The sequence below is a fragment of the Haemorhous mexicanus genome, chromosome 16, assembly GCF_027477595.1.
Source record: "Haemorhous mexicanus isolate bHaeMex1 chromosome 16, bHaeMex1.pri, whole genome shotgun sequence".
Lineage (NCBI taxonomy): Eukaryota > Metazoa > Chordata > Aves > Passeriformes > Fringillidae > Haemorhous > Haemorhous mexicanus.
Genome location: NC_082356.1, coordinates 16,910,331 through 16,933,907, shown reverse-complemented (window position 1 = coordinate 16,933,907; position 23,577 = coordinate 16,910,331). Strand labels below are relative to the sequence as shown.

At 64.8% G+C, this 23,577-nt stretch overlaps 1 protein-coding gene across 6 annotated transcripts; it reads left to right on the top strand.

Moving 5' to 3' along the window:
- The first annotated feature begins 10,814 nt into the window (after positions 1–10,814).
- THAP7 (THAP domain containing 7) lies at positions 10,815–20,630 on the top strand. 6 transcript variants are annotated; one of them, XM_059860858.1, is made up of 5 exons: positions 10,815–10,902; positions 11,195–11,274; positions 13,805–13,960; positions 18,768–18,896; positions 20,050–20,630. In XM_059860858.1, exons 2-5 carry the CDS (start codon positions 11,195–11,197, stop codon positions 20,591–20,593), a joined length of 909 nt encoding a protein of 302 aa, XP_059716841.1. In that variant the 5' UTR covers positions 10,815–10,902; the 3' UTR covers positions 20,594–20,630. The 6 variants fall into 6 exon arrangements, with proteins under 6 accessions (XP_059716841.1, XP_059716843.1, XP_059716839.1 ...); XM_059860857.1 differs by lacking the exons at positions 10,815–10,902; positions 11,195–11,274; positions 13,805–13,960 and adding exons at positions 15,428–15,544; positions 15,638–15,812; XM_059860860.1 differs by lacking the exons at positions 10,815–10,902; positions 11,195–11,274; positions 13,805–13,960 and adding an exon at positions 14,159–14,268.
- Positions 20,631–23,577: the final 2,947 nt, after the last annotated feature.

Sequence of the window (23,577 nt, the reverse complement as noted above, 5' to 3'; positions counted from 1 at the left end):
CCCCCTATATGTCCCCCATGTCCCCCATTTGTCCCCATGTCCCCATGTCCCCCCCATGTCCCCTCTCTGTCCCCCCCATGTCCCCCCATGTCCCCTCCCTGTCCCCGCAGCGCCCCCTGCGGTGACCCCGCGGCGCTGCAGGCGGCGCTGGAGGAGCTGCGGGAGCGCAACCGGCACCTGCGGGAGCGGCTGGGACAGCGGCTGGGACAGGTGGGGACACCTGGGGGACATGGGGACACCTGGGGGACATGGGGGTATGGGGGGAGCTGCGGGAGCGGCTGGGACAGCGGCTGGGACAGGTGGGGACACCTGGGGGACATGGGGACACCTGGGGGGCATGGGGGACATGGGGGCACCTGCGGGAGCGGCTGGGACAGCGGCTGGGACAGGTGGGGACACCTGGGGGACATGGGGACACCTGGGGGGCATGGGGACACCTGGGGGGCATGGGGGCACCTGCGGGAGCGGCTGGGACAGCGGCTGGGACACCTGGGGACACCTGGGGGACATGGGGGGAGCTGCGGGAGCGGCTGGGACAGCGGCTGGGACAGGTGGGGACACCTGGGGGACATGGGGGACATGGGGGCACCTGCGGGAGCGGCTGGGGCAGCGCCTGGGACAGGTGGGGACACCTGGGGGACATGGGGGGCATGGGGGCACCTGCGGGAGCGGCTGGGGCAGCGGCTGGGACAGGTGGGGACACCTGGGGGACATGGGGACACCTGGGGGACATGGGGGGCATGGGGGACTTGGGGGGCATGGGGGACATTGGGGGAGGTGCAGGAGCACAACCGGCACCTGCGGGAGCGGCTGGGACAGGTGGGGACACCTGGGGACACCTGGGGGGACATGGGGGCACCTGCGGGAGCGGCTGGGGCAGCGGCTGGGACAGGTGGGGACACCTGGGACACCTGGGGGGCATGGGGGACAGGTGGGGACATGGGGGCACCTGCGGGAGCGGCTGGGACACCGGCTGGGACAGGTGGGGACACCTGGGACACCTGGGGGACATGAGACACCTGGGGCGACCTGCAGGAGCCGCTGGGAGAGGTGGGGACACACCTGGGGGGACACCTGGGAGATATGGGACACCTGGGGGGACATGGGACACATGGGGGGACATGGGGACACCTGGGGGGACCTGCGGGAGCGGCTGGGACAGCGGCTGGAACACCTGGGGACACCTGGGACACCTGGGGGACATGGGGGGACCTGCGGGAGAGGCTGGGACAGGAGGCGACAGGTGGGGACACCTGGGGACACCTGGGGGACATGGGGACACCTGGGGGGACATGAGGGACGTGAAGGGAGTGGCTATGGCAGCGGCTGGGACAGGTGGGGACACCTGGGGACACCTGGGGGGACATGGGGGGACCAGCGGGAGCACAACGGGGACCTGCGGGAGTGGCTGGGACAGGTGGGGACACACCTGGGGGGACATGGGGGACATGGGGACACCTGCGGGAGCGGCTGGGACAGGTGGGGACACACCTGGGGACACACCTGGGGACACCTGGGGGGACATGGGGGGGACCTGCGGGAGTGGCTGGGGCAGTGGCTGGGACAGGTGGGGACACCTGAGGACACCTGGGGGACATGGGGGACATGGGGGCACCTGGGGGGACACCTGGGGGACATGGGCACACCTGGGGACACCTGGGGGAACATGGGCACACCTGGGAGGACACCTGGGGGACATGGGGACACGTTTAGGCCCTGACCCCACTTTCCTGGGGATGGAGGAGCTGAGGCGGACACTGCTGGTTATGGGCACAGGTGTGGGTGCCCCGGGCACAGGTGTGGGTGCCATGGGCACAGGTGTGGGTGCCATGGGTACCATGGGTACAGGTGTGGGTGCCAGGGGGTGCCAGGGGTGCCATGGTGCCCTGTCTCACCTGCGGCAGGTGGAGGAGCTGCGCCGGGCGCTGCTGGTTATGGCCACAGGTGTGGGTGCCCCGGGCACAGGTGTGGGTGCCAGGGGTGCCAGGGGTGCCATGGAGCCCTGTCTCACCTGCGGCAGGTGGAGGAGCTGTGGTGGGCACTGCTGGTTATGGGCACAGGTGTGGGTGCCCTGGGCACAGGTGTGGGTGCCAGGGGTGCCAGGGGTGCCATGGTGCCCTGTCTCACCTGTCGCAGGTGGAGGAGCTGCGCCGGGCGCTGCTGGTTATGGGCACAGGTGTGGGTGCCAGGGGTACCATGGGCACAGGTGTGGGTGCCCCGGGCACAGGTGTGGGTGCCAGGGGTACCATGGGCACAGGTGTGGTGCCATGGGGTGCCCTGGGCACAGGTGTGGGTGCCAGGGGTACCATGGGCACAGGTGTGGTGCCAGGGGTGCCATGGTGCCCTGTCTCACCTGCCGCAGGTGGAGGAGCTGTGGTGGGCACTGCTGGTTATGGGCACAGGTGTGGGTGCCCTGGGCACAGGTGTAGGTGCCAGGGGTACCATGGGCACAGGTGTGGTGCCAGGGGTGCCAGGGGTGCCATGGAGCCCTGTCTCACCTGCCGCAGGTGGAGGAGCTGCGCCGGGCGCTGCTGGTTATGGGCACAGGTGTGGGTGCCCTGGGCACAGGTGTGGTGCCATGGGCACAGGTGTGGTGCCAGGGGTGCCAGGGGTGCCATGGAGCCGTGTCTCACCTGCCGCAGGTGGAGGAGCTGCGCCGGGCGCTGCTGGTTATGGGCACAGGTGTGGGTGCCCTGGGCACAGGTGTGGGTGCCAGGGGTACCATGGGCACAGGTGTGGGTGCCAGGAGTACCATGGGCACAGGTGTGGTGCCAGGGGTGCCAGGGGTGCCATGGAGCCGTGTCTCACCTGTCGCAGGTGGAGGAGCTGCGCCGGGCGCTGCTGGTTATGGGCACAGGTGTGGGTGCCCTGGGCACAGGTGTGGGTGCCATGGGCACAGGTGTGGGTGCCCTGGGCACAGGTGTGGGTGCCAGGGGTGCCCTGGGCACAGGTGTGGGTGCCAGGGGTGCCAGGGGTGCCATGGTGCCCTGTCTCACCTGCCGCAGGTGGAGGAGCTGCGCCGGGCGCTGCTGGTTATGGGCACAGGTGTGGGTGCCATGGGCACAGGTGTGGTGCCAGGGGTGCCATGGGTGCCATGGAGCCCTGTCTCACCTGCCGCAGGTGGAGGAGCTGTGCCGGGCGCTGCTGGCCGCGGGCTCGCGGGCTCAGGACGCGCAGGTGGCGCGGGCCCGGCTGGCGCAGGAGCAGCGGCGGCTCCGGGAGCGGCTGCGGCCGCCGCGGGACCCCCCCGGGACCCCCGGGACCCCCGGGACCACCGAGACCCTCGACACCACCGAGACCCTCGGGACCACCGAGACCACCGAGACCAACCCCGAGACCCCCGGGACCCTCAGGACCACGGAGACCACCGAGACCATCGCGGGACCCCCGGGAGCCCCGGGACCACCGAGACCACCGAGACCAACCCCGAGACCCCCGAGACCCTCGGGACCCCCGGCACCACCGAGACCCCCGGGACCACCCCCGAGACCCCCGGGACCACCCCCGAGACCCCCGGGACCCTCGAGACCATCGGGACCCCCGAGACCACAGAGACCACCGGGACCCTTGAGACCCTCGGTGTCCCCGATGTGCTCGATGGCCTCGGTGTCCCCAGTGTCCCCGATGGTCTCGGTGTCCTCGATGGCCTCGGTGTCCTCGGTGTCCCCGGTGGTCCCGGTGGTCCCGAGCCCGCCCTGCGCGCCCGCTGCGCGCACCTGCAGGAGCTGCTGCGGAGAGAGGCGGGGTCAGCGACAGCGGGGACAGGGGACAGGGGACAGGGGGGACAGGGGGGGACAGGGGGGACAGGGGACAGGGGGACAGGGGACAGGGGACAGGGGGGACAGGGGGGGACAGGGGACAGGGGGACAGGAGGGGACGGGGGGAACAGGGGACAGGGGGGGACGGGGGGGACAGGGGGACAGGGGGGGACAGGGGGGACAGGGGACGGGGGGGACAGGGGACAGGGGGGGACAGGGGGGGACAGGGGGACAGGGGACAGGGGACAGGGGACAGGGGACGGGGGGGACAGGGGGGGACAGGGGGGGACAGGGGGGACAGGGGACAGGGGACAGGGGGGACAGAGGGGAAAAGGGGACAGGGGACAGGAGGGGACAGGGGACAGGGGGACAGGGGACGGGGGGGGACAGGGGGGGGACGGGGGACAGGGGGGACAGGGGGGGGACAGGGGACAGGGGACAGGGGGACAGGGGACGGGGGGGACAGGAGGGGACGGGGGGGACAGGGGACATTGGGGGCAGGCGGGACAGAGGGGGGACACGGGGGGGGGGACATTGGGGGACAAGTGGGGACAGCAGGGGGTCATGGGGGGACACGGTGGGACAGAGGGGGGCACAGGGGGGACACGGGGGTGACAGGGGGCCCGTGGCGGTACGGGGGACACCGGGGGTACAGGGGGACAGAGCGGACAGAGGGGACACGGGGGGGCGGGGGCGCACAGGGGGACACGGGTGACCCACGGGTGACCCAAGGGTGACCCAGGTGTGACCCAGGTGACCCAGGTGACAGTGCTGTCCCCGCAGGGCGCGGCTGGCGCTGTCCCGCTCCGCCCGGGTCACCGGGCGCCGCCTGCGGCTGTTGGCGGCCGAGGCCGAGGAGCAGCGGCTGCGGGGGGAGAGATACCGGCAGCAGGTGCGACCTGCCTGGGACACCTGGGGGTCACCTGGGTGTCACCTGGGTGTCACCTGTGTCACTGTGTGTCAGCTGGGTGTCACTGTGTGTCACCTCTGTGTCACCTCTGTGTCACCTGTGTCACTGTGTGTCACCTGGGTGTCACCTGGGTCACCTTTGTCACCTGTGTGTCACCTGTGTATCACCTGTGTGCCACCTCTGTGTCACCTCTGTGTCACCTGGGTCACCTTTGTCACCTGTGTGTCACTGTGTGTCACCTGTGTGTCACCTCTGTGTCACCTCTGTGTCACCTCTGTGTCACTGTGTGTCACCTGTGTCACTGTGTGTCACCTGTGCATCACCTGTGTGCCACCTCTGTGTCACCTCTGTGTCACCTGTGTCACCTGTGTGTCACCTGTGTCACCTGTGTGGGACTGTGTGTCCCTTGTGTGTCACTGTGTGTCACTGTGTGTCACCTGTGTGTCACCTGTGTCACCTGTGTCACCTGTGTGTCACCTGTGTCACTGTGTGTCACTGTGTGTCACCTGTGTCAATGTGTGTCACCTGTGTGTCATTGTGTGTCACCTGTGTGTCACTGTGTGTCACCTGGGTCACCTGTGTCACCTGTGCGTCACTGTGTGTCACTGTGTGTCACCTCTGTGTCACCTGTGTGTCACCTGTGTGTCACTGTGTGCCACCTCTGTGTCACCTGTGTGTCACCTGTGTGTCACCTGTGTGTCACCTCTGTGTCACTGTGTGTCACCTGGGTGTCACCTGTGTGTCACCTGTGTCACTGTGTGTCACCTGTGTGTCACCTGTGCGTCACCTGTGTCACCTGTGTCACTGTGTGTCACCTCTGTGTCACCTGTGTGTCACCTGTGTGCCACCTCTGTGTCACCTGTGCCACCTGTGCATCACTGTGTGTTACTGTGTGTCACCTCTGTGTCACCTGTGTCACTGTGTGTCACCTCTGTGTCACCTGGGTCACCTCTGTGTCACTGTGTGTCACTTTGTGTCACCTGTGTGCCACCTGTGTGTCACCTGTGTCACCTGGGTCACCTGTGGGTCACTGTGTGTCACCTGTGTCACTTTTTGTCACCTATTGTCACCTATTGTCACTTACTGTCACCTTCTGCCACCTCCGTCATGTGCTGTCATTTACTGTCACCTGCTGCCACCTGCTGTCATGTCCTGTCACCTCATGCCCCCTCCTGCCACTCACTGTCACCTCCTGTCACTCACTGTCACTCACTGTCACCTCCTGCCACTCACTGTCACTCACTGTCACTCACTGTCACTCACTGTCACTCACTGTCACTTTGTGTCCCCCGCTGTCCCCCTACACCTCCATGTCCCCCCTGTGTCCCCACGTCCCAGTGCCCGGTGGCACCATCCCCGTGTCACCCGGGCCCCGTCCCCAGTGTCCCCACTGTCCCCAGTGTCCCCAGTGATGTCCCCAATGTCCCCAGTGTCCCCATGTCCCCAGTGTCCCCAATGTCCCCAGTGTCCCCAGTGTCCCCAATGTCCCCAGTGTCCCCACTGTCCCCAATGTCCCCAAGGTCCCCAATGTCCCCAATCCCCCCAGTGTCCCCAATGTCCCCAGTGTCCCCAGTGTCCCCAATGTCCCCAGTGTCCCCAGTGATGTCCTCAATGTCCCCAGTGTCCCCAATGATGTCCCCAATGATGTCCCCATGTCCCCAATGATGTCCCCATGTCCCCATGTCCCCAGGCCCGTGTGGCAGACACAGCTGCCCAGCTGGTGGCCCAGCAGGTGGCCGCGGTGGCCGCTGTCCCCAATGTCCCCAATGATGTCCCCATGTCCCCAGGCCCGCTCTGCAGAGGTGGCTGCCCAGCAGGTGGCCCGGCAGGTGGCTGCGGTGGCCGCTGTCCCCAATGATGTCCCCAATGTCCCCATGTCCCCAATGATGTCCCCATGTCCCCAATGATGTCCCCATGTCCCCAATGATGTCCCCAATGATGTCCCCATGTCCCTAATGATGTCCCCATGTCCCCATGTCCCCAGGCCCGCTCTGCAGAGGTGGCTGCCCAGCTGGTGGCCCGGCAGGTGGCCGCGGTGGCCGCTGTCACCGCCCGGGCGCTGGCCCAGGGGCGCCGCCTGCGCCGGGAGCTCGAGGCCGTCGGGGACGGCGCCGCCACCACGGCGCGGCTGAGGGCGCGGCTCAGGGCACGGCTCAGGTGGGGCTGGCACCCTATAGACACCCCAGAGACACCCTAGAGACCCTATAGAGACCCTATAGTGACCCTATAGTGACCCTATAGATCCTATGGACACCCTATAGACCCTACAGAGACCCTATAGCGACCCTATGGACACCCTATGGACACCCTATGGACACCCTATGGACACCCTATGGACACCCTATAGACCCTATAGACCCTATGGACACCCTATGGACACCCTATGGACACCCTATGGACACCCTATAGACCCTATAGACCCTATGGACACCCTATGGACACCCTATGGACACCCTATAGACCCTATGGACACCCTATGGACACCCTATGGACACCCTATGGACACCCTATAGACCCTATAGACCCTATGGACACCCAATGGACACCCTATGGACACCCTATGGACACCCTATGGACCCTGTAGAGACCCTATAGTGACCCTATAGACCCTATGAACACCCTATGGACACCCTATGGACACCCTATAGACCCTATAGTGACCCTATGGACACCCTATAGACCCTATGGACACCCTATGGACACCCTATAGAGAGCCTATAGTGACCCTATAGATCCTATAGAGACCCTATGGACACCCTATAGACCCTATAGACACCCTATGGACACCCTATGGACACCCTATAGACACCCAACAGAGACCCTATGGTGATCCTATGGACACACTATGGACACCCTATGGAGATCCTATAGTGACCCTATAGACCCTATACAGACCCTATGGACCCTATGGACACCCTATAGAGACCCTATGGACCCAATAGACCCTAGAGACCCCATAGAACCCATAGACATCCCTGGAGACCCTATAGAGACCCTATAGAGACCCTATAGAGACCCTGTAAAACCCCTATAAACCCTATAGAGATCCCATAGAGACTCTATAGAACCCTATAGAGACCCTATAGACCCAATAGACCCTAGAGACCCCATAGAACCCATAGACATCCCTGGAGACCCTATAGAGACCCTGTAGAACCCATAGACCCTATAGAGACCCTCTAGACCCCATAGAGACCCTATAGAACCCCTATAAACCCTATAGAGACCCCATAGAGACCCTACAGAACCCTATAGAGACCCTATAGAACCCTATAGAGACCTATAGAACCTATAGAGACCCTATCGAGCCTATAGAGACCCTATAAACCCTATAGAGACCCTATAGAGACCCTATAGAGACCCTGTAGAACCCATAGACCCTATAGAGACCCTCTAGACCCTATAGAGACACTGCGGGGCCTATAGAGACCTATAGAACCAGTAGAGACCCTATGGAAATCCTATAGAGACCCTACAGACCCCACAGAGCCCCTGTGGACCCTACAGAGCCCATAGAGCCCTGGGCCCCTATGGGATGGGGGTCTGGGGGGTACCGGGGTCCCTATGGGGTCCCTATGGGGTCTGGGGGGTCTGGGGGGTGTGGGGGGTCCCTATGGGGTCTGTGGGGTCCCTATGGGGTCTGTGGGGTCTGTGGGGTTTATGGGATATTGGGGTCTGTGGGGTCTGTGGGGTTTATGGGATATTGGGGTCTGTGGGGTCTGTGGGGTCTGTGGGGTCTGTGGGGTCTGTGAGGTCCCTATGGGGTCTGTGGGGTCTCTATGGGATATTGGGGTCCCTATGGGGTCTGTGGGGTCTGTGGGGTCTGTATGGGATATTGGGGTCCCTATGGGGTCTTTGGGGTCTGTGGGGTTTATGGGATATTGGGGTCCCTATGGAGTCCCTATGGGGTCTGTGGGGTCTGTGGGGTCTCTATGGGATATTGGGGGTCCCTGTGGGGTCTGTGGGGTCTGTGGGGTCTCTGTGGGGTATTGGGGGTCTCTATGGGATCTATGGGGTCTCTGTGGGATATTGGGGTCCCTATGGGATCTATGGGGTCCGTGGGGTCTCTGTGGGGTATTGGGATCCCTGTGGGGTATTGGGGTCCCTGTGGGGTCTATGGGGTCTGTAGGGTCTCTGTGGGGTTTATGGGGTCCCTGTGGGGTCTGTGGGGTCTCTGTAGGGTCTGTGGGATATCGGGGTCCCTATGGGATCTATGGGGTCTGTGGGGTCTCTGTGGGGTATTGGGATCCCTGTGGGGTCTGTGGGGTCTCTGTGGGTCTCTGTGGGATGTTGGGGGTCTCTATGTGATCTGTGGGGTGTCTGTGGGGTCTCTGTGGGGTATTGGGGGTCTCTATGGGATCTAGGGATCTCTGTGGGGTTTATGGGGTCCCTATGGGATCTATGGGGTCCGTGGGGTCTCTATGGGATATTGGGGTCCCTGTGGGGTCTCTGTGGGGTATTGGGGTCCCTGTGGGGTCTGTGGGGTCCCTGTGGGGTCTGTGGGGTCTCTGTGGGTCTCTGTGGGGTATTGGGATCCCTGTGGGGTCTGTGGGGTCTCTGTGGGGTATCGGGGTCCCTGTGGGGTCCCTGTGGGGTCTGTGGGGTCTGTGGGGTCTCTGTGGGGTATTGGGGGTCCCTGTGGGGTCTGTGGGGTCTCTGTGGGGTCTGTGGGGTCTGTGGGGTCCCTGTGGGGTCCCTGTGGGGTCTGTGGGGTCTGTGGGGTCTCTGTGGGGTATTGGGGGTCCCTGTGGGGTCTGTGGGGTCTCTGTGGGGTCTGTGGGGTCCCTGTGGGGTCTGTGGGGTCTCTGTGGGTCTCTGTGGGATGTTGGGGGTCTCTATGTGATCTATGGGGTCTGTGGGGTCTCTGTGGGGTCTCTGTGGGGTATTGGGAGTCTCTATGGGATCTATGGGGTCTCTGTGGGATATTGGGGTCCCTGTGGGGTCTGTGGGGTCTCTGTGGGATATTGGGGTCCCTGTGGGGTCTGTGGGGTCTCTGTGGGGTATTGGGGTCCCTGTGGGGTCCCTGTGGGGTCTGTGGAGTTTATGGGATCCCTGTGGGGTCTGTGGGGTCCCTGTGGGGTCTGTGGGGTCTCACCCCGTCCCCCCCAGGTGTGACCCCATGAACCTGTCCCGCACGGTGCGGCGGATGCTGCGCGACAGCGACAGCGACAGCGACAGCGACAGCGACAGCGGCGACAGCGACAGCGGCGACAGCGGCCACGCCCACCCAGGCCCCGCCCCCAGCGCTGGGCGCACCCCCTGAACCCCCCGACCCCAAAACGCGCCCCAAAACCCCGACCCTGACCCTGAACCCCCCCGGGGGGATTTGGGGCGGGGGTCCCCAAAGCCATTGGGGCGCCTCCAGAGGGTCCCCAAAACCGGGGAGGGACCCCAAAACCGGGAGGGGACCCCAAAACCGGGGAGGGACCCCAAAGCCGGGGGGGCCGCGCCCCCAAGAAGGGATTTGGGGGTCCCTCCCCGATTTTGGGGTCGGGGGGGTTTGGGACCACCCTCGGTCCCTTTTGGGGGGGCCCGTGCTGAGTTTGGGGGGGATTGGAATATTCCGGAGTCTGGAGAGGCTCAGAGACCCCAGAGCGGGGGGGAGGGACCCCAAAAACAACTCTGCGCCGTTTTTTGGGGTGAAATCCCCCCAAATCCCCCCAAATCTGCTGGGATACCCCAAAACTGTCTAAACCCCGACTGGGGGGGCTGAAACCCCCCAGGATCTCTCCAAACCCCCCCAGTCTGCTCGGGGGGGTGGGCAAGACCCTTTTTATCCCACTTGGGGGGTGAAATCCCCCAAAACCCCCCAAGAGACCCCAAAATCCGCTGGGTCACCCCAAAACTGTCGTTATCCTTATTGTGGGGGCTGAAACCCCGCAATAAAACCCCACGGTTTCTCCAAACCCTCCGCAGTCTGTTCGGGGGGGTGGGCAAGACCCTTTTTATTCCAACTGGGGCGGTGAAATCCCCCAAAATCCCCCAAAACCCCCCAAAAATCCCCAAAACCCCCCAAAATCCCCCCAAAAGCCGTCGGGAGGGCGCGCGAAAACGCGGCGGGGAGGGGCGGGGCTTGCATAGCTAATGAGGCGGGGGCGCGGCTCATCTGACCAATCACAGCGCGGCATCCAAATGGGGCGCGGCCTCGGCCGGCGGGCGCCGTTCTCGCGGCCCCCGCGAGTTCTCGCGAGACTTCCGGGGAGGCCGCGGCGGCGGCGGGATGGGAGCGCCGAGGTGGGGCCCGGAAAGGGGGGGGGGGAAACGGGGCAAAACCGGGGGAAAACGGGCAAAAAGCGGGAAAAAGCGGCCGAGCGGGACGGGAGGGGGCGCGCGGAGGCGGGTCAGGCCGTTATGGGGAGATGTCAGGCCCGTTGCGGGGGGGGAGCGGGGCAGGCCGTGCGAGAGGGAGTGGGGGGGGCAGGGCCGCGCCGAGGGGGGAGGGGCCGGGGGGGCTCAGGGGTGACACCGAGGGGGTTCGGGGTGTCCCGGGGTTTTGGGGGGCTCAGTGACACCCGTGTACCCGCAGATGCCCCGGCACTGCTCCGCCGCCGGCTGCTGCACCCGCGACACCCGCGACACGCGCGGCAGAGGCATCTCCTTCCACCGGTGAGCGACCCCCGGGGAGGGCAGGGACACCCCCCGCCCCGCCGAGCCCCCGCAGCCACCGTGTCCGCCTTCCTGTCACCGCTGTCACCTCCCCTTAGCAACGGCTGGCAGCCCGCCCCCCTCAGGAATGGACTGTCCCAGGTGTCACCCCCTCCTCAGGAATGGACTGTCCCAGGTGTCCCAGGTGTCACCCCCTCCTCAGGAATGGACTGTCCCAGGTGTCACCCCCTCCTCAGGAATGGACTGTCCCAGGTGTCCCAGGTGTCACCCCCCCCCCTCAGGAATGGACTGTCCCAGGTGTCCCAGGTGTCACCCCCTCCTCAGGAATGGACTGTCCCAGGTGTCCCAGGTGTCACCCCCCCCCCCCCTCAGGAATGGACTGTCCCAGGTGTCCCAGGTGTCACCCCCCCCCCCTCAGGAATGGACTGTCCCAGGTGTCCCAGGTGTCACCCCCTCCTCAGGAATGGGCTGTCCCAGGTGTCACCCCCTCCTCAGGAATGGACTGTTCCAGGTGTTACCTGTCCGTAGCAATGGCTGTCCCAGCTGTCACACCCCCCCTAAAGAATGGGCTGTCCCAGGTGTCACCTCCCCCCACCCCCGGCAATGGGCTGTCCCAGGTGTCACCTCCCCCCCCACCAAGGAATGGACTGTCCCAGGTGTGTCTGGGCTGTCCCAGGTGTGTCCGTCCCCCCCCTTGAAGCAATGGGCTGTCCCAGGGTGTCCCAGGTGTGTTTGTCCCCCCCCGTTTGAGGGATGGTTCGGCCCTGTCCCCCTGTAAGGGCCTGGCCGGACCGTTCCATTCCCAGGTGTGCGGGGGGGGGGGGAGGGTTCAGCCCTGGCGGCTCAGCTGTGTGCCACCTGTGTGCCACCTGTGTGTCACCTGTGTGTGTCACTGTGTCACCTGTGTGTGACCTGTGTGTGACCTCTGTCACCCGTGTCACCTGTGTCACTTGTGTCACCTTTGTGACCTGTCACCCATCACCTGTGCCACCTCTGTCACCTGTGCCATCTGTGTCACTGTGTGCCACCTGTGTCACCTCTGTCACTTGTGCCACCTGTGTCCCCCATGTCCCCGCCCTCTCGTGTCCCCTCACGTGTGCCCTCTGCCCATATACCTGTCCCCAATGTCCCCAAGGTCCCCATACAGTGTCCCCATGTCCCCTCAGTGTCCCCAGTGTTCCTGTTGGTGTCCCCAGTGTCCCTGCTGTCCCCTCAGTGTCCCCATGTCCCTGTTGGTGTCCCCATGTCCCTGTTGCTGTCCCAGTGTCCCCAATGTCCCCTCAGTGTCCCCATGTCCCCTCAGTGTCCCCAATGTCCCTGTCACTGTCCCCATGTCCCTGTTGCTGTCCCAGTGTCCCTGTCACTGTCCCCATGTCCCCAGCTGCCGCGGCAGGACGACCCCCGGTGGGCGTGGTCCCCAATGTCCCTGTCCCCACGCAGTGTCCCCAATGTCCCCATTGCTGTCCCCACACAATGTCCCTGTCCTCGTACAGTGTCCCCACACAGTGTCCCCTCTCTGTCCCCAGTGTCCCCATTGCTGTCCCCACGCAATGTCCCTGTCCCCACCCAGTGTCCCCACCCAGTGTCCCCAGTGTCCCCACTGCTGTCCCTACGCAATGTCCCTGTCCCCGTACAGAGTCCCCACACAGTGTCCCCAGTGTCCCCATTGATGTCCCCATTGATGTCCCCACTGATGTCCCCACGCAATGTCCCCAGTGTCCCCATGTCCCTGTTGCTGTCCCAGTGTCCGCCATGTCCCCGTTAATGTCCCCATTGTCCCCATTGATGTCCCTGTGTCCCCACTGATGTCTCCATTGATGTCCCCACTGTCCCCAGGCTGCTGTGGTGTGACAACCCCCGGCGGGCACAGTGGCAGTGTCCCCTCAGTGTCCCCAGTGTCCCCATGTCCCCTCAGTGTCCCGTGTCCCCAATGTCCCCATGTCCCCTCAATGTCCCCATGTCCCCGCTAATGTCCCCACTGTCACTGTCCCCAGGCTGCCGCGGCGGGACGACCCCCGGCGGGCGCAGTGGCAGTGTCCCCATTGCTGTCCCCAATGTCCCCGATGTCCCCGATGTCCCCTCAGTGTCCCCAGTGTCCCCATTAATGTCCCCATGTCCCCAGGCTGCCGCGGCGGGATGACCCCCGGCGGGCGCAGTGGCAGTGTCCCCATTGCTGTCCCCAATGTCCCCGATGTCCCCGATGTCCCCTCAGTGTCCCCAGTGTCCCCATTAATGTCCCCATGTCCCCAGGCTGCCGCGGCGGGATGACCCCCGGCGGGCGCAGTGGCAGTGTCCCCATTGCTGTCCCCATGTCCCCTCAGTGTCCCCAATGTCCCCGATGTCCCCATGTCCCCGTTAATGTCCCCATTGTCCCCATGTCCCCAGGCTGCCGCGGCGGGACGACCCCCGGCGGGCGCAGTGGCAGTGTCCCCATGCAATGTCCCCTCAGTGTCCCCAGTGTCCCCGATGTCCCCATGTCCCCTCAGTGTCCCCATGTCCCCGTTAATGTCCCCACTGTCCCTGTCCCCAGGCTGCCGCGGCGGGACGACCCCCGGCGGGCGCAGTGGTTGGAGAACAGCCGGCGGCGGGACCCGGCCGGGGGGGGGCGCTGGGACCCCAGCTCCAAATACATCTACTTCTGCTCCCAGCACTTCGAGAGCACCTGCTTCGAGCTGGTGGGCTACAGGTGGGTACAGGTGTGCTCAGGTGTGTGTATGGGTGTGTATGGGTGTGTATGGGTGTGTACAGGTGTGTATGGGTGTGTATGGGTGTGTACAGGTGGGTACAGGTGAGCTCCAAATACATCTACTTCTGCTCGCAGCACTTCGAGAGCACCTGCTTCGAGCTGGTGGGCTACAGGTGAGTGCTCAGGTGTGTGCTCAGGTGTGTATGGGTGTGTATGGGTGGGTACAGGTGGGTACAGGTGAGCTCCAAATACATCTACTTCTGTTCCCAGCACTTTGAGCAGTCCTGCTTCGAGCTGGTTGGGTACAGGTGAGTGCTCAGGTGTGCTCAGGTGTGTGTATGGGTGTGCTCAGGTGTGTACAGGTGTGCTCAGGTGAGCTCCAAATACATCTACTTCTGCTCCCAGCACTTCGAGAGCACCTGCTTCGAGCTGGTGGGCTACAGGTGAGTGCTCAGGTGTGCTCAGGTGTGTGCTCAGGTGTGTATGGGTGTGTACAGGTGTGCTCAGGTGTGTGCTCAGGTGTGTATGGGTGTGTACAGGTGTGTATGGGTGTGTACAGGTGGGTACAGGTGAGCTCCAAATACATCTACTTCTGCTCGCAGCACTTCGAGAGCACCTGCTTCGAGCTGGTTGGGTACAGGTGGGTACAGGTGTGCTCAGGTGTGTATGGGTGTGTATGGGTGTGTACAGGTGTGTACAGGTGGGTACAGGTGGGTACAGGTGAGCTCCAAATACATCTACTTCTGCTCGCAGCACTTCGAGAGCACCTGCTTCGAGCTGGTGGGCTACAGGTGGGTACAGGTGTGCTCAGGTGTGTGCTCAGGTGTGTGCTCAGGTGTGTATGGGTGTGTACAGGTGAGTACAGGTGTGTATGGGTGGGTACAGGTGGGTACAGGTGAGCTCCAAATACATCTACTTCTGTTCCCAGCACTTCGAGAGCACCTGCTTCGAGCTGGTGGGCTACAGGTGGGTACAGGTGTGCTCAGGTGTGTGCTCAGGTGTGCTCAGGTGTGTACAGGTGTGTATGGGTGTGTATGGGTGTGTACAGCTGGGTACAGGTGTGCTCAGGTGAGCTCCAAATACATCTACTTCTGCTCGCAGCACTTCGAGAGCACCTGCTTCGAGCTGGTGGGGTACAGGTGGGTACAGGTGTGCTCAGGTGTGTGTATGGGTGTGTATGGGTGTGTACAGGTGTGTATGGGTGTGTATGGGTGTGTACAGGTGGGTACAGGTGTGTATGGGTGTGTACAGGTGTGCTCAGGTGTGTGCTCAGGTGTGTACAGGTGGGTACAGGTGAGTACAGGTGAGTACGGGTGTGTATGGGTGTGTACAGGTGAGTACAGGTGTGTATGGGTGTGTACAGGTGAGTACAGGTGGGTACAGGTGTTTACAGGTGGGTACAGGTGTGTACAGGTGTGTATGGGTGTGTACAGGTGGGTACAGGTGTGTACAGGTGGGTACAGGTGTGTATGGGTGGGTACAGGTGGGTACAGGTGAGCTCCAAATACATCTACTTCTGCTCGCAGCACTTCGAGAGCACCTGCTTCGAGCTGGTGGGCTACAGGTGGGTACAGGTGTGCTCAGGTGAGCTCCAAATACATCTACTTCTGCTCCCAGCACTTCGAGAGCACCTGCTTCGAGCTGGTGGGCTACAGGTGAGTGCTCAGGTGTGCTCAGGTGTGTGCTCAGGTGTGTATGGGTGTGTACAGGTGTGCTCAGGTGTGTGCTCAGGTGTGTATGGGTGTGTACAGGTGTGTATGGGTGTGTACAGGTGGGTACAGGTGAGCTCCAAATACATCTACTTCTGCTCCCAGCACTTCGAGAGCACCTGCTTCGAGCTGGTGGGCTACAGGTGGGTACAGGTGTGCTCAGGTGTGTGTATGGGTGTGTATGGGTGTGTACAGGTGTGTACAGGTGTGTATGGGTGTGTACAGGTGGGTACAGGTGTGCTCAGGTGTGTGCTCAGGTGTGTATGGGTGTGTACAGGTGTGTACAGGTGTGTATGGGTGTGTACAGGTGTGTATGGGTGTGTATGGGTGTGTACAGGTGAGTACAGGTGTGTATGGGTGTGTACAGGTGAGTACAGGTGTGCTCAGGTGTGTGTATGGGTGTGTATGGGTGTGTACAGGTGTGTACAGGTGAGTACAGGTGTGCTCAGGTGTGTATGGGTGTGTACAGGTGAGTACAGGTGTGCTCAGGTGAGCTCCAAATACATCTACTTCTGCTCGCAGCACTTGGAGAGCACCTGCTTCGAGCTGGTGGGCTACAGGTGAGTGCTCAGGTGTGTGCTCAGGTGTGTGCTCAGTTGAGTGCTCAGGTGTGTACAGGTGTGTATGGGTGTGTACAGGTGTGCTCAGGTGTGTACTCAGGTGTGTACAGGTGTGCTCAGGTGGGTACAGGTGGGTACAGGTGTGTATGAGTGTGTATAGCTGTTCTCAGGTGTGTATGCTGGGTGTACAGGTGTGTCCTGGGAGTACAGGTGAGGATACAGGTGAGCTGGGGGGGGGGGGGGGGGGGCTGCATGTGGGGCTGGGGTGGGCTACAGGCGTTCCAGGTGACACAGGTGAGCCAGGTGTTACAGGTGAGCCAAGTGACACAGGTGTGTCGAGGTGACACAGGTGAGCCAGGTGACACAGGTGTGTCGAGGTGACACAGGTGTTCCAGGTGACACAGGTGAGCCAGGTGTTACAGGTGAGCCAGGCGACACAGGTGTGTCGAGGTGACAAAGGTGAGCCAGGTGTTACAGGTGTGTCCAGATAACACAGGTGTGTCCAGGGGCTCCAGGTGAGCCAGGTGACACAGGTGAGTCCAGGGGCTCCAGGTGAGCCAGGTGACACAGGTGTGTCCAGATAACACAGGTGTGTCCAGGGGCTCCAGGTGAGCCAGGTGACACAGGTGTGTCCAGGTGATACAGTTGTGTCCAGGGGCTTCAGGTGTGTCCAGGTGACACAGGTGCATCCAGGTGACACAGGTGTGTTCCAGGTGACACAGGTGTGTCAAGGTGACACAGGTGTGTCCAGGTGACACAGGTGCATCCAGGTGACACAGGTGCATCCAGGTGACACAGGTGTGTCTAGGTGACACAGGTGTGTTCCAGGTGACACAGGTGTGTCTAGGTGACACAGGTGTGTTCCAGGTGACACAGGTGTGTCCAGGGGCTCCAGGTGAGCCAGGTGACACACAGGTGTGTCCAGGTGACACAGGTGTGTCCAGGTGACACAGGTGTGTCCAGGGGCTTTAGGTGTTTCCAGGTGTTACAGGTGTGTCCAGGGGCTCCAGGTGAGCCAGGTGACAGGTAAGTCCAGGTGACACACAGGTGTGTCCAGGTGACACAGGTGTGTCCAGGGGCTCCAGGTGAGCCAGGTGACACAGGTGTGTCCAGGGGCTCCAGGTGAGCCAGGTGTTACAGGTGTGTCCAGGTGACACAGGTGTGTCCAGGGGCTCCAGGTGTGTCCAGGTAACACAGGTGCATCCAGGTGACACAGGTGTGTCCAGGGGCTCCAGGTGAGCCAGGTGACACAGGTGTGTCCAGGTGACACAGGTGTGTTCCAGGTGACACAGGTGTGTCCAGGGGCTCCAGGTGAGCCAGGTGACACACAGGTGTGTCTAGGTGACACAGGTGTGTCCAGGTGACACAGGTGTGTCCAGGGGCTCCAGGTGAGCCAGGTGACACACAGGTGTGTCTAGGTGACACAGGTGTGTCCAGGTGACACAGGTGTGTCCAGGGGCTCCAGGTGTGTTCTGGAGTGTGCTACCGGTGAGCAGGGACACAGGTGGGGCTGGGGGGGCTCCAGGTGAGTTGGGGGGGCTGCAGGTGAGGGAAACACCCAGGTATTCCAGGCCCCCCCAGGTGTTGGGGTTCCCCCCCAGGTATTCCAGGCCCCCCCAGGTGTTGGGGTCCCCCCCCAGGTATTCCAGGCCCCCCAGGTGTTGGGGTCCCCCCCAGGTGTTGGGGTCCCCCCCCAGGTATTCCAGGCCCCCCAGGTGTTGGGCTCGCCCCCAGGTATTTCAGGGTCTCCCCCAGGTGTTGGGGTGCCCCTGCCCCCCATTTTGGGATCTCTCCCCCCATTTCTGGGGTGCCCCTCCCCCCCCCAGGTATTTTGGGGTGCCCCTGACCCCCCCCCCCAGGTATTTTAGGGTCCCCCCAGGTATTTTTGGGTGCTCTTGACCCCCCCAGGTATTTTAGGGTCCCCCCAGGTATTTTAGGGTCCCCCTCCCCAGGTATTTTTGGAGTGCCCCTCTCCCCCCAGGTATTTTAGCCCCCCCCAGGTATTTTGGGGTCCCCCTGCCCCCCCAGGTATTTGGGGTCCCCCTCCCCCTCCAGGTATTTTGGGGTCCCCCTGCCCCCCCAGGTATTTTAGGATCCCCCTGACCTCCCCAGGTATTTCGGGGTGCCCCTGACCCCCCCCAGGTATTTGGGGACCCCCCTCCCCAGGTATTTGGGGTCCCCCCGAGCCCCCCCCAGGTATTTGGGGTCCCCCTGCCCCCCCCCCAGGTATTTGGGGTGCCCCTGACCCCCCCCCCAGGTATTTCGGGGTCCCCCCCCCCAGGTATTTGGGGTCTCCCTGCCCCCCCCAGGTATTTCAGGGTCCCCCTGACCCCCCCAGGTATTTGGGGTCCCCCCCCCAGGTATTTCGGGGTCCCCCTGCCCCCCCAGGTATTTGGGGTGCCCCTGACCCCCCCCAGGTATTTGGGGTCCCCCCGAGCCCCCCCCAGGTATTTGGGGTGCCCCTGACCCCCCCCAGGTATTTGGGGTCCCCCCCCCCAGGTATTTTGGGGTCCCCCTGACCCCCCGCTCCCCCCCCAGTGGCTACCACCGCCTGAAGGAGGGGGCCGTGCCCACCGTGTTCGCCCCCGGCCCCTCGCGGCCCCCCCGGCCCAGGCCCCCCCCGGAGCGCGACCCCCCGAGACCCCCGCGGGCCGCCCGCAGGTGGAGGTGAGCGGGGGGGTCTGGGGGGGGTCTGGGGGGAATTTGGGGGGGGTCTGGGGGGGCTCGGGGCTCCCCAGTTCATCCCAGTACAGCCGGAGCCATCCCCTCCCTGCGGGACCCCCGGACCCCTCCCGCCCCTGGGACCCCCCGCCCCTGGACCCACATTTTCCTTGACCCCCCCCCATTTTACCCAGACCCCCCCCATCACCCCCGGACCCCCCCATTTCCCATGGACCCCCCCCCTCATTTTCCCCGAATCCCCCTGCCCGCACCCCCCATATTCCCCTGGACCCCCCCCCATTTTCCCAACCCCCCCCAGCCCTGGACCCCCCATTTCCCTCAGACCCCTCCCCCCCATTTTCCCTGGACCCCCCCCGACCCTCCCCCAATTCCCCCTGACCCCTCCCACCTGTGAGACCCCCCCCCAATTCCCCCTGGCCTTTCTGACCCCTGGGACCCTCCCCAAATTTCCCCTGACCCCTCCCACTCCTGCGACCACCCCCCAATTCCCCCTGGCCCCTCCCACCTGTGGGACCCCCCTCAATTCCCCCTGACCCCTCCCACCTTTGGGACCCTCCCCCAATTCCCCCCGACCCCTCCTACCTGTGGGACCCCCCCCAATTCCCCCTGACCTTTCTGACCCCTGGGACCCTCCCCAAATTTCCCCTGACCCCTCCCACCTGTGAGACCTGTGAGACCCCCCCCCAATTCCCCCTGACCTTTCTGACCCCTGGGACCACCCCCCAATTCCCCTCGACCCCTCCCACGCTGGAACTCTTGGGATGCTCCGGGGATGTTTTGGGGGTCTCCCCGGGGATATTTTGGGGTCTCTCCAGGGGTATTTAGGGGGTCTCTCCGGGGATATTTTGGGGTCTCTCCGGGGGTATTTAGGGGGTCTCTTCAGGGATATTTTGGGGATCTCCCCGGGGATATTTTGGGGTCTCTCCGGGGATGTTTTGGGGTCTCTCCGGGGATATTTTGGGGTCTCTCCGGGGGTATTTAGGGGGTCTCTCCGGGGATATTTTGGGGTCTCCCCGGGGCTATTTTGGGGTCTCTCCAGGGGTATTTAGGGGGTCTCCCCGATAGTATTTTGGGCTCTCTCCGGGGCTGTTTTGGGGTGGGGTCTCTCCGAGCTGACCCCTGTCCCCTCTCCCCACAGACGGGACCCCCCCCCGGCCCCGCCGCCCCCCCCGTTACCCTCGGACGTCTCCTGCTTCCCGCGGGACTCCAAAGACCCCGGCCCGCCCCCGGCCGGCGACCACGGCGGGGTCCCGGCGCTGCCCGGCCCCTCGGGCTCCATCCCAGAGACCCTGCTGGTGGCCACGGGCGACGGGGTGGCCACCAGCACCCCGGCCCTGCCCGAGGGAGCCCCCCCGAGCCCCGCGGCCCCCGCGGCACCCCCGGCGCCGCCGTCGCCGTCGCTGTTCATGCTGCGGCTGCCGCCGCGGGCCGGCGCGTACATCCAGAGCGAGCACAGCTACCAGGTGGGCAGCGCGCTGCTCTGGAAGCGCCGCGCCGAGGCCGCGCTGGACGCGCTGGACAAAGCCCAGAGGCAGCTCCAGGCCGGGAAACGCCGCGAGCAGCGGCTGCGGCTGCGGCTGGCCGAGCTGCAGAGGGAGCGCAGAGCCGGCCCCGAGCCGCGGAGGAGCTCCAAGGAGCGCCCGGAGCTGCTCGGAGATGCTGCAGGAGGAGGAGGGCGGTGAGGAGTTGGAGGTTTGTAAATAAAGGATTTTACCCTGAGGGTGCGGCTGGTGGAGCTCCAGGGGGAGGGGAGAGCGGGCTCCGAGCCGCGGAGCTGCGGCTGGTGGAGCTCCAGGGGAAGGGGAGAGCGGAGAACTCCAAGGAGCCCGTGGAGCTCCAGGGGGAGGGGAGAGCGGGCTCCGAGCCGCGGAGCTGCGGCTGGTGGAGCTCCAGGGGGAGGGGAGAGCGGGCTCCGAGCCGCCGAGGAGCTCCAAGGAGCCCGTGGAGCTCCAGGGGAAGGGGGAGAGCGGGCTCCGAGCCGCGGAGCTGCGGCTGGTGGAGCTCCAAGGAGCCCGTGGAGCTCCACAGAGAGTCCGCAGAGGAGCTCCAAGGAGCAGAGTCAGGGGAGAGCAGGCTCCGAGCCGCGGAGCTGCGGCTGGTGGAGCTCCAGGGGAAGGGGAGAGCGGGCTCCGAGCCGCGGAGGAGCTCCAAGGAGCGCCCGGAGCTGCGGCTGGTGGAGCTCCAGGGGAAGGGGAGAGCGGGCTCCGAGCCGCGGAGGAGCTCCAAGGAGCGTCCGGAGGTGCGGCTGGTGGAGCTCCAGGGGAAGGGGAGAGCGGGCTCCGAGCCGCAGAGGAGCTCCAAGGAGCGCCCGGAGCTGCGGCTGGTGGAGCTCCAGGGGGAGAGCGGAGGAGCTCCAAGGAGCCCGTGGAGCTCCAGTGGGAGGGGAGAGCGGAGGAGCTCCAAGGAGCACGTGGAGCTGCACAGAGAGTCCGCGGAGGAGCTCCAAGGAGTAGAGTGAGGGGAGAGCGGGCTCCGAGCCGCGGAGCTGCGGCTGGTGGAGCTCCAGGGGAAGGGGAGAGCGGGCTCCGAGCCGCGGAGGAGCTCCAAGGAGCGCCCGGAGGTGCGGCTGGTGGAGCTCCAGAGGGAGGGGAGAGCGGAGAACTCCAAGGAGCCCGTGGAGCTCCACAGAGAGTCCGCGGAGGAGCTCCAAGGAGCAGAGTCAGGGGAGAGCGCCCCGAGCCGCGGAGGAGCTCCAAGGAGCGCCCGGAGCTGCTCGGAGATGCTGCAGGAGGAGGAGGGCGGTGAGGAGTTGGAGGTTTGTAAATAAAGGATTTTACCCCGAGGGTGCGGCTGGTGGAGCTCCAGGGGGAGGGGAGAGCGGGCTCCGAGCCGCGGAGCTGCGGCTGGTGGAGCTCCAGGGGAAGGGGAGAGCGGAGGAGCTCCAATGAGCCCGTGGAGCTCCAGTGGGAGGGGAGAGCGGGCTCCGAGCCGCGGAGCTGCGGCTGGTGGAGCTCCAGGGGAAGGGGAGAGCGGGCTCCGAGCCGCGGAGGAGCTCCAAGGAGCGCCCGGAGGTGCGGCTGGTGGAGCTCCAGAGGGAGGGGAGAGGGGGCTGAGCTGCGGAGGAGCTCCAAGGAGAGCCCGTGAAGCTCCAGTGAGAGGGGAGAGCGGAGGAGCTCCAAGGAGCGCCCGGAGCTGCGGGTACTGGAGCTCCAGGGGAAGGGGAGAGCGGAGGAGCTCCAAGGAGCAGAGTCAGGGGAGAGCGGGCTCCGAGCCGCGGAGGAGCTCCAAGGAGCGCCCGGAGGTGCGGCTGGTGGAGCTCCAGGGGAAGGGGAGAGCGGGCTCCGAGCCGCGGAGGAGCTCCAAGGAGCGCCCGGAGGTGCGGCTGGTGGAGCTCCAGGGGAAGGGGAGAGCGGGCTCCGAGCCGCGGAGCTGCAGCTGGTGGAGCTCCAGGGGAAGGGGAGAGCGGGCTCCGAGCCGCGGAGGAGCTCCAAGGAGCGCCCGGAGGTGCGGCTGGTGGAGCTCCAGAGGGAGGGGAGAGCGGAGAACTCCAAGGAGCCCGTGGAGCTCCACAGAGAGTCCGCGGAGGAGCTCCAAGGAGCAGAGTCAGGGGAGAGCGGGCTCCGAGCCGCGGAGGAGCTCCAAGGAGCGCCCGGAGGTGCGGCTGGTGGAGCTCCAGGGGAAGGGGAGAGCGGGCTCCGAGCCGCGGAGGAGCTCCAAGGAGCGCCCGGAGGTGCGGCTGGTGGAGCTCCAGGGGAAGGGGAGAGCGGGCTCCGAGCCGCGGAGCTGCAGCTGGTGGAGCTCCAGGGGAAGGGGAGAGCGGGCTCCGAGCCGCGGAGGAGCTCCAAGGAGCGCCCGGAGGTGCGGCTGGTGGAGCTCCAGAGGGAGGGGAGAGCGGAGAACTCCAAGGAGCCCGTGGAGCTCCACAGAGAGTCCGCGGAGGAGCTCCAAGGAGCAGAGTCAGGGGAGAGCGGGCTCCGAGCCGCGGAGGAGCTCCAAGGAGCCCGTGGAGCTCCACAGGGAGGGGAGAGCGGGCTCCGAGCCGCGGAGCTGCGGCTGGTGGAGCTCCAGGGGAAGGGGAGAGCGGGCTCCGAGCCGCGGAGCTGCAGCTGGTGGAGCTCCAGGGGAAGGGGAGAGCGGGCTCCGAGCCGCGGAGGAGCTCCAAGGAGCGCCCGGAGGTGCGGCTGGTGGAGCTCCAGAGGGAGGGGAGAGCGGAGAACTCCAAGGAGCCCGTGGAGCTCCACAGAGAGTCCGCGGAGGAGCTCCAAGGAGCAGAGTCAGGGGAGAGCGGGCTCCGAGCCGCGGAGGAGCTCCAAGGAGCGCCCGGAGGTGCGGCTGGTGGAGCTCCAGGGGAAGGGGAGAGCGGGCTCCGAGCCGCGGAGGAGCTCCAAGGAGCGCCCGGAGGTGCGGCTGGTGGAGCTCCAGGGGAAGGGGAGAGCGGGCTCCGAGCCGCGGAGCTGCAGCTGGTGGAGCTCCAGGGGAAGGGGAGAGCGGGCTCCGAGCCGCGGAGGAGCTCCAAGAAGCGCCCGGAGGTGCGGCTGGTGGAGCTCCAGAGGGAGGGGAGAGCGGAGAACTCCAAGGAGCCCGTGGAGCTCCACAGAGAGTCCCCGGAGGAGCTCCAAGGAGCAGAGTCAGGGGAGAGCGGGCTCCGAGCCGCGGAGGAGCTCCAAGGAGCCCGTGGAGCTCCACAGGGAGGGGAGAGCGGGCTCCGAGCCGCGGAGCTGCGGCT

Bases quoted from the DNA above. Each gene is read 5' to 3' on its own strand.
- THAP7 (XM_059860857.1), top strand. From the start codon at position 15,430: ATGGGTGGGTACAGGTGGGTACAGGTGAGCTCCAAATACATCTACTTC. The intron at 15,813-18,767 runs GTGGGTACAGGT...CTCCCCCCCCAG, and splicing joins TTCGAGCTGGTGGGCTACAG to TGGCTACCACCGCCTGAAGG. The intron at 18,897-20,049 runs GTGAGCGGGGGG...CTCTCCCCACAG, and splicing joins CGGGCCGCCCGCAGGTGGAG to ACGGGACCCCCCCCCGGCCC.